This window comes from Chelon labrosus (genome assembly GCF_963514085.1).
Source record: "Chelon labrosus genome assembly, chromosome: 9".
NCBI lineage: Eukaryota > Metazoa > Chordata > Actinopteri > Mugiliformes > Mugilidae > Chelon > Chelon labrosus.
In genome coordinates, this window is record NC_140359.1 from 22,284,275 (window position 1) to 22,294,275 (window position 10,001).

The window sequence follows — 10,001 nt, forward strand, 5'->3', positions numbered from 1 at the left end:
TGTCAGGTGTAACTGAGAAGATAATAAATGCCATAGACCATTTTCATTGAGGTGGGAAAAAATGAAACCAGTTCTCCCACAAAAAAAAAAACTTCACAGATTATGGTTAATGGCTATGCTTTGTGTCTCATTTTTGATTCTCAGCTTGAAATCCTCAAAACAAAAATAAAACAAAAATAAAAAGGGGGGTCCTGCCTCCACCTCGGTCTCACACGCTGAGCAAATTCTTTGAAGAGGTGAGGGCAGGCCCAGAAATAAATACATTCATCACTGACAATAGACATTTGATAAAAAAAAAAGAAAAAGAAAAGAACACTGTCAATAAGTGTTTGCACCAACTTTGCTTGAGGCTTGGCCAGCCAGAGGTTTGTGCTGCTTTTACCCACAGAACACAAGCAGCTAAAAAAAAATGTATGAAAAAAATCATCATAAAAGCAGAAAAACGACAATAACATTCACAGTTAAGACTACCAGATAAGCCTGTTTACATGCAGTGAACAAATTAAAGCTACATTCTCCAGATAGGTTTCAAAGACCGCCAGCATAAGAGATGTACCACGTTTGACTACTTAAAAACAACCCAAACCATTCAAGCATCACCCACCCACTCCTACATATGAAGAGACCCAAGCAGCAGAGGTAGTCCTCAAGTGCATTTGGGTAAACACAGAGACACAACACTGAGCTAAAGACCCCGACTAACAATGCCTTTTGATTAATATGTCAAGGACGCACTGCCCGTCGCACCCCCCCTCCCCTTCTTGCTGTGGTCCCATCAGAAGACAGGCCAGAGGGCAGGGGGAATGGGGCGCAGGGTCACCCCAAAGCCAGCTGGCAGGGAAACGGGGGGGGTGCCCCTGAACACCACACCCTCCCCTAAATGAATATGCAGTAGTTCACCCCATGTTTAATGCTATGCTTTTTGTTTGGCAGCAACCTCTGTGGAAAAGCATCTTTTAAAAAAAAAATAAAAAAAAATAACACAAAACCACCTCTCTGACTGGCCGAGCCCCGACTGAGGTCTGTAAAACTGTAAAAGTTTATGTAAACAATGTGATAAATACATATGTTTCTTTTTAGAGCCACACATGGTTCCATAATCATTCAAATGTGCTTTGGTTTAAAAAATAGTTTGTGGATTTGGGTATGAGCTTCTTCTTTTTTTTTTCTTTTCTTCTTAGTTCTTTGTACAACTTTGCAACTATTTCTGAACATACTGTGTTACTAACTAAAAATGTAGACTTGTTTTTGAGCTGCCTCGCCTTTGTCAAGGCTTTTTGTGTTAGTTGAAAAAGTACCCCCCGTTCATCTTAAATATGAAACTAGTGTTTTGCTTTTCCCATGATTAAAATACAGAGAAATTGATACAATGCTATATCTTACAAATGTAGCTGAGAGTCTGCATTCACAGATGCAGAACAATCCCTGAAGTATCTGAATAGTAGTAGTAGTAGTACTAGTAGTAGTAGTAGTAATAGTAGTAGTAGTAGTATGGTCACAGTTTGGAGTTCGTAGTTTTTCTTTCTTCGTTATGTCAAACAAGCAAGCATTCAAATGAAGCTGCAAAATCTTTTTGCAGAGATGGCTAGAGATCTTGCCGTACAAAAACACCTTTTGCATTACAGACTTTACGCTGTGCTGCAGTAAGTGCTGACAAGTACAATATCGTTTGAAGGCAATGCACTGGGGCTCCCTCTTTAACTAGAAGAGGTCACAAGCCACAATGCATCAGGCGATAAATAACATGTTTGCGGGTGGGGAGTGTGGAGGAGGAGGAGGAGAGAGAAAAAAAAAAAAGTCAGATGTACCATGCAATCACTAAACAGCAACTGCTTAAACAGCAAGACACCAACATCCAACATAACAAAGTAACAGCTCTGGGTAGTTCCAGGACGCAGGTACCTTAAAACGGTAGTGAAGTTTGTGTAACTGTAGCTGCATCCCTATGAGAACAAACATTTCACAGACCATAACATGAGGATGAACGAGGAATTAAAATAAAAGAATCAAAAGGACAGTTAAAACAACTTAAAAGAGGAATGCCTATACCAAAAACTTGTATTGAAGGTTCATGCTCTGCAGTGTAACTGTTGAGGGTAGATACACTGGACAGGTTTCAGTGAAACCTACAGACAACAGAGGGAGGGGCCATTCCCTAATTATCGTTGCTTATGATGAGGTAAAGCTTAAAATAGTTTAAAAATAATTTAAAATAATTTTGTGTGATATAATAGAATACAATCAGAAACAAAAGGATGCTGCAGGAGACCAGCGAGTTGTCCAGCTGTCCAGTGCATCTCTGCTACTCCCTTCTTATTACAAGTTTTCACAAGTCTGGCTCAAAAAAACAAAACAAAAAAGAAAATAAAAACAACTAACAAGCAACTTGAACTTCACATTAAAATTCTGATTATAATTCCTATCTTTTTTTTCTTTTCTTTTTTTTTGGTCTGAACAGAACACGTAAAATGTCATCAAGTCCTGTTTTTAAAGGAGTCAGGGAATATAAAGTGATAAGGACTCTGGATACAAACAGAAAGAAACAACAAAAACAAACTTCACCAGTCTCGTCAGGTGGTAAAGTTTACATTATACCGGCCCACCAATCAGCACAAGCTTTCCTTGCAAAACCGCGAGAAACCTTCGTCACTTCGCTCAAGAGTCATTGGCCAAAGCTCCGTAGAAAGAGTGGATCTCTTTGTCTGGACTTAGAATATAATTCAACATTTGTTTTTATACAGCAAAGAAAAAAAATAAGAAAATCAACAGTGAAATAATTTAGTATGCTATATATCTTAAGTACATCTTTTTAAAACTTTGGTTATGAACTTGTCTAGCAATGTTTGTTAGTTAGCTCTGTTCTCCTCGACATTCATAAGATCTTTGGAACACTCTACATCTAAACTAACCAACTAACCACTACTTGCTCCGGGCAGGAAGCTACAGTACACTTTGAAGAGGGGGCCACAATGAGCAGGGCTCCCAAAAGCTATTTTTGACAAGTACAAACAACAGCTAAAAACAATAATAATAATCGTGTAAAATCTATGAGCATTAAAAACCTGTGTTGAGAGATGGGCAGGTTAAAGCATTAGGTGAAAAGTTATCATAATCTACACACTTTTTACAATTAATTACATAGGAACTAATCAACATAGAGTTTGTAAGAGTAATCAGAGGTAGCGAGGTCACAAGCCTATATAAATAGACTTTTCTTTTTTTTTTTTCTGAGGGGAGGAAAGCTATACAGACAAAAAAATAAACGTACCCACTGAACACAGAGTTCAGTCTAAAACACCCTCTCTCCTTATCCCAAGTAGAACCAGCCCCACCCGCCCTCCCTCCCCTCCCAAATCCCTCCCCTACACAAGAAAAATCCCAAGACCTTCCAGTTTAAACATTCACTGAAACATTACAAGTTCTTTAAAGTTAAACAAGTACCTCAAGGGGTTCATCTTTCCAACCAGGATACATTCCCGGGAGCACTAGCAGGCAAAACTGAGAACAATAAAAATCTTCTCTACACAAACAGCCCGTAGAGAGAACTTTGACTATTTGTCGTCTGTTAAACAATGTCCTCCCAACATGAACCTTCTTTCAGGACTTTCAGTTAAAGCATGGAGATGGTCCCAAACCCAGTTACCCCTCCTCTTACATACAGATACCATCACCAACGACGAAGGATATAAAGCTGTCAAGGTAAAAATAATATTTCTGCTGAATTATTGCCAGTATTGTTCGTATGGATTTTTTTTTTTGGTCAAAATAGCACTGGAGCAGAGAGGGTACTCTTGAGTTAATCTGGTTGAGGAACAATCTGAAAAACTCAATCCTCAAAAAGGTAGTAGAGAGGAAGGCTGCCGAGGGGTGTGAGGTGAGGGGGGCTTGACCTTACATCAGACCCACATTCACATTTAACAGACCAGAAGTCGTGCCACTCCGTCATGGCTTCATGACTTTGGCGAGAGACAGGAGTAAATTGTCCCTCTAGAACTCCTGAGAGGTGAGCAGACGCCATTTGACATAAATGATGACTTGATCCTTGCATCAACAAGATCCCACCATCACCAAGAGTGCACTGTGGCTAACAGCTACATTATTCACTGTGCCAGGGCATCGTAAGCTGGAAATAATATGTAGAACTATGCGTTTGTTTGTTTTTTTTGTAGTATGTGTGCATTTCTTTGCTTTTGAGATGGGAAAAAAAAGGTAGAGAAATGTTTTTTTTTACTATTCCCAGAGTTCTTTGGCTTGATGCATTTCTAAGAGGGTGAGGTGTGCATTCTCAGGTGACTGATGAGGTTGCGCTGCTGGGTAAACTTCCCCCCACATAGCTGGCATTCATAGGGCTTCTCTCCAGAGTGGACACGCATGTGCTCTGTCAGACGGTACTGGCGTGTGAAGCGCATGCCACACTCTTCACATGCAAATGGCTTGAGGCCTAGGTGGCTGCGCATGTGGCGTGTCATGGTGCCCCTCTGGGTGAACATTTTGCCACAGATGTTGCAGGGGAAGGGTCTGGTCAGCCAGTGGCTCTTTTCATGTTGTCTCAGCGTTGCCGGGTCTTTGTAGCTCTTACTGCAGACTGTACACTTGAACGGACGAGTTTCAGAGCCAAAGGTGGAAGGACCTACAGGTGCAGAGAGGTCCTCTGCCTCCTCCTCGTCTTCCTCTTTCACAAAGGTTCCTCCCTCCTCTTTGATATAGAGCTCATCCTCAGTGTGCGTCTCCACGTGAGCATTGAGCTGTTCAGAGCTGGGGAAGCCCTTACCACAGGGAATGCACACGTAGAGGTTGTCTCCAAACGCTGGCTCAAATCCTTCCTGCCGGTACACGTAGTTGGCGCCGTGTTGTCCCCCTCCTGTTCCTGTTCCTGTTCCTGTTCCTCCTCCTCCTCCACCGCCCCCCGCACTCTCCCCATCACTTTGACCACTTTCATCACTGTGATCCTGACCGTTCTCTCCTCCTTCTTCCTCATCTTTACATGGGAAAGACTGGTCGGATGCAAAGCTGCTACCACTGCCTCCTCCAATCCCAGAGGAACGGCCATCTTTCGGACCTACAATCACGCCATTAACCAGGGGCCTATCATGATCTTCAGACTTCAACCCTGATGCCTCTTTCTTAGGCCATTCGTTTTTGCGCGCACCCTGTCGGGATTTTTTCTGGGGTGGAGGGCCATCAGGTTGGTTTGGGGTTTCCTCTGAGATTTTGGAGGAGGAATTATGCTCCATGGTCTCTGAGACACAGGTGTCCATTCCAGGTAGTGTTGTAGAGGAGTCATCCAGTGAGGCACTGTTGGTTGTGGATACTGAGGCAGATTGAGGGGATTCTTGGGAGTTGCTGTGCGGGCTGAGGGCATCAGTGACTGTGCCCGCAGAGGGAGGACTCTTCTTGGACAGGTCTAATCCAAGGTCCGGCTCCCCAGCACTTGCTCCACTACTTAAGTTACCATTACTACTGCCATTGCCCCCATTCCCATTCTTCCCAGAGCTGCCGACAAATGTCTCGTCGTCTGAGAGCTTGTCCCGAAGGCCTTCATCTGGCTGTGGTTGGTCGGCATCGGAAGGGGTCGGAGGATAGTGGTTGTTGGAACCAGCGGGGGTCGAGGAGGAGAGGCGCTGGTTGTTGAGGCGTAATCGGCTTTGGGGACCTGGAGTGGAGGGTTTACCTGGAAGGGGTTTCCCACTACTGCGCTTGAGCTTCTTTCTGCACAAAGCAGCGAGGTCATGGAGCTGGAGGTAGCTGGCTGCGGTTAAGAGGGCACTGAAGTTCTGCTCACTGCTCTGGTCAGATGAGGACATGAGCTTCCCAGTGTAGATGAAGTCCAGAACTTGTCTGAATACAGAGGGGTTTACCATCTCTGTATCGAGGTTAATGAGGTTATCGTGGAGGACCAAAGATTTGAAGTAGATGCTGCTTGCCGCAAGGATGTTCTTGTGGGCACGGAAGAGCGCATTCTCCACCACGATGATAACATCACACAGGAAGCCCTTGGCTCTCTGCTGGTTGAGTTGCAGCAGCAGTTGTTTGGCATGATTTGGCAGTTCCATTTCCTCCTTCCTTCTTTCCTTCTCTCTCACTCTCTCTTCCTACACGAGCACCACCTAAAGCTGAAAAGAAAAAAAAATAATGAAAAGGTTGTCGGCACTACATGATTAAAAACAGAGCTAGTATCAGACCAACTATAGTGTGTAATCACAATAAAGGAATAGTAAAGAAGAGTAGCGGTCTCTAGTGTATAGACACTAGAGTCGGCAATGTACAGGAAAAAGTAAAAATGCTGACCTAGCAATGTGCTGGGTATTATATATTTTTAATGCAGAATGACAACATTAGCGGCAAAATAGAATTCTTGAGAGTTATTTTATCAAAGGCAGTTCATTTTTATGCAAAATTGGTTTAATTAACAGTTGACAGGTACAGTGGTTGCACGGGAACACAGCTAACGATTAAGCTCCATTTCTTATGACCCCCTTTGTGAGCATATCAATCTAGGTTTTTGGCTCTCACAGGGAAATTGGCAAACTGTTAGCACGGCGTGCCACTTAGTAATCACACGGCACCTTAGAAACTGGAGACCCTTCCCTCCCTCTCATCTTCCTTTTTAAACAAATTGCAACCCTACATGGATCAAGTTCTAACTGTACACATTGCCAATGTTCTGGCACAAAAGCCACAGGGGCGGAGAAGAAGAAAGGGTAAAGTAACTACTTTTCTAAGGTGCCTCCTCTCAGCTTCTCTTCCCTATCTCACCGGAGCAACTCCAGTTTCGATGGGGTGCCCTCTGTGGAGTCTCGGCTTGTTCTCGTCTCCATTAGGTCATGGTAATGTCAGCCTTGCCCCATTGTCTAGGGGTGGGGGTCTGTGGCACAGAAAGGCCGCGGGGAGGGATTAGGTGACACCTGAGCAGGTAAAACTACACAGGAACCTGGGCAGAAGAGGAGGGGGAGGGTGTGGCTCAAAGACAAGGACAGCACCACTTGATCCCGCAGAGAGGCCCTCATTTATGGAATTAGGACAGGTGAGTCTCATTCACTGCTAAACTACACGTTGATGACCTACTACATACAGCAGCACTCTATTTCTAGTCCGACACAGAAAAAAAACAATTTTGTTAAAGAAATATAAAACAATAAAAGCAGAGGCTTTGAGCAGAAGGAGTTTGCTTTGGTTGTGGCTGCAGAGTCCGTTACTGATGTTTAACACGTTCTTACGCCTGTGGGCACGCTGGGAAAATGGACACACATCTTTAGTGCCCCTGACCGCAGCAGGGTATACCGTATTACAAGGGATTAAAGCTGTAATGCAGAGAAATGCTTAACTAAAGCCGTAAATACATGTGAAAATGTGCTATTTTAACCCTGTGCCAACCGAAGGACTGACTGAAAATCCTGGTTCATGAAGAAGGGAAAGGGAAACACAAGTACCAAGTCTCAAACACCTTTGAATGAATACCAACCGGGAACAACTGGATCAGGATAAATCAGTTTGGACTAATTAGGCTTTGGCACATCATACTTCTTCAAGGAATTAGAAATTTCCTTAGCCTCCGCAAATAAAGCCCAACACCCACAACAAAGACTACAGAGAAAATAACAAACCACTAAGGAAAGGGACTCTAGCAAAGGGAGATGTTAAGGATGGTAATGACAAGAAACTGTGCCAAAAAAAGAAAGTCAGTCAGTGAGTTGGAAGCGATACAGAAGATCAAACAGGAAAAAGCAGGTATGACTGGTTGGTGTATCAAAGCCCTGTCACAGAGAGACTAGCTGATACAATCAGCTGAAATGATCATTACTCTCTGGCCCAGGCCTGGGCTTGCCCCCTCTGCTTTGACACTTCTACTCCTGGTCTTCCTCCCATCCCCCAATTTTTATTTTATTCTTTCCTCCTGCACACACCTCTCCTCCTTTCTCTTCATCTTCCCACCCTCGCCAGCCTCTCGCCGGGCATGCAGACACATCCCAGGAACAGTTCGCTGTCCCCAATGTGAATCATAATGAGCTATTCTGGAATGGATAACCCAGATCTGTTAATCGCAGAACATGCTTCAGGGGTCTAATGCACTCAACCCTGCAGGCGGTAATGGAGAAGAGGGCTGCTAGAGAAAGAAGGGCCTCTGCTACGATGCCAGCCAGGAAGCCATATATCATTCAAGTCTCTCTCTTAACATACACACACCTCTGCAGGCTTTACGGGGGGATTCAAGAGGCTTTTCCAGCAGACCGACATAAAAGGGGGCTGGGCTCACAGTAGAGAAGCCAGCTCAGGAGGAGAGAGAGAGAAAGAAAAAAAAAAAAAAAGAAAAGAGCCCTCCCCCTCCTCCTCTCATCCCTCGTTCTCCCTCTCCTCCCCCCCATCACCCATGCATCTACCCTCTCTCCCCCTGGCCCCTCCAGTGCTGTGCTGTGCTGTGCCGGCTGGATTCCAGGGAGCTGCTAATGGATTACGGCTGATCTATATGCAGCTAGGGTGGGACACGTGTAGGCCCAGCTCCCCTTCCAACGATGCTGCCCAGGAAAACAGGCATAATACCACCAGGGGACAGATAGACCAGCGCCATCATGGTAGCTCCATCTGTGAGTGCTTGGCATTCTTTGCACTTCGTAGAAACATTTCCAACAGTATGTCTACGCTGCTGCAGTTGTGCTTCAGCCTCACAGTTCCAGTGTTAAGTCAAGTGAGGACGGACAAGATTGACCCTACAAGAACTGCAAGAAGGATGTTTCCAGTATCCAGGATGACTAGTTTGTGGATGGTCATCTGTTTCTGCCAGTGAGGTTTACAGATGGCATGATAGATAGTCTGGAGGGCTGAAAGAAACAAGACTTGCTCTGGCCAAATATGGCACCACATACCAACCACACTCAGCTTGGCCTGGGCCGTAACAGACCAGGGTACACGGTGCCCTTCAAGTACAGGATCAGCTTACCTTGCCTGCAGTGTTAACCTTTTCAAAAAAAAACCCTGTAGCTTGATGATAGAGGGGCAACCTTATTTTTAAAAACGCAGCAACCTGCTGCTTAGCCTCAACCTTGACGCGTTACAGGAGCCTGCTTATGAGGAGATGAGCAGACAGGGATGTTTACACACAACTGACACGATCAGGATAACGTATCCTGGTGTTGATTTGGGAATGTCATCTAGCGAGTGTCAAAGTGCCCCAAGCAGTGCATAAATGTCAGTCTCCTCTAAATTAAACCCGTTATACCAGGTCCCTGGATGATCAGGTTTGACTTCATTTACTGCAGCCCCGCGTTGCATCCCTTACCCATAGTGTTCACGCGGCGTAGGTGACTTCGAGAGCATTGGGCTGTGGCACTAATCTCCTGAACAGAGGGTAGAGACCCAAGGGAAAGGGCAGAGGTGAGGAAAAGTCTTGTGGCGCAATAACAAAACACACCCTTCTCCTGTGAAAGGTCATCTGCTAACAACCAATAGAAAGTAAAGCTGAGCGGGATTTTAAAAAACCATATACAACCCGGGCTTTACTGCGTGGCTTACTTTCAAATCGATTTCCCCAAACAATAGACAGTAATGACTTTGTAGAACTGTCACTGCGGAGCATCACAATCTGCTTGATGGATAGGTAGTAGAGGCAGATAGGTAGGAAATACTGCAGCAGACAAAATGAGAGGCAATCATGTAGAGGAGCAAAAGGCCTCGGTGTGCGTGCACTGAGAAACGGTGCACTTAAACACACGCACACAGCACACACATCCACACCCACAGAGTATGCTGGTGGGCAGAGAGAGTGGGGGAGGGGTTAGGGGGATGGTACAAAGCCAGTTTGAAATACAAACACCCAGCAGCCACCTCTGAGCCATTTCAACATGGCTGACGCTGCTGCATGGGTAAGGCTGATCCATGCAGGACTCGCTCGTGGGTACTGCAGTTATCAGACAATCGGTTTGAGGACAGCTCAGTACGATACAAGGAGGAGATTAAATAAAACAGCTGGCCTTTTCAGACATAATATCTGCTGCATAGGAGAGTGC

The 10,001-nt window shown here is 44.9% G+C and overlaps 1 protein-coding gene across 1 annotated transcript; it reads right to left on the reverse strand.

Annotated features, from left to right (window-relative positions):
• Positions 1–3,476: 3,476 nt before the first annotated feature.
• hic2 (hypermethylated in cancer 2) lies at positions 3,477–6,185 on the reverse strand. Its single transcript, XM_084550829.1, has one exon. It carries the CDS (start codon positions 6,051–6,053, stop codon positions 4,263–4,265), a length of 1,791 nt encoding a protein of 596 aa, XP_084406955.1. The 5' UTR covers positions 6,054–6,185; the 3' UTR covers positions 3,477–4,262.
• Positions 6,186–10,001: the final 3,816 nt, after the last annotated feature.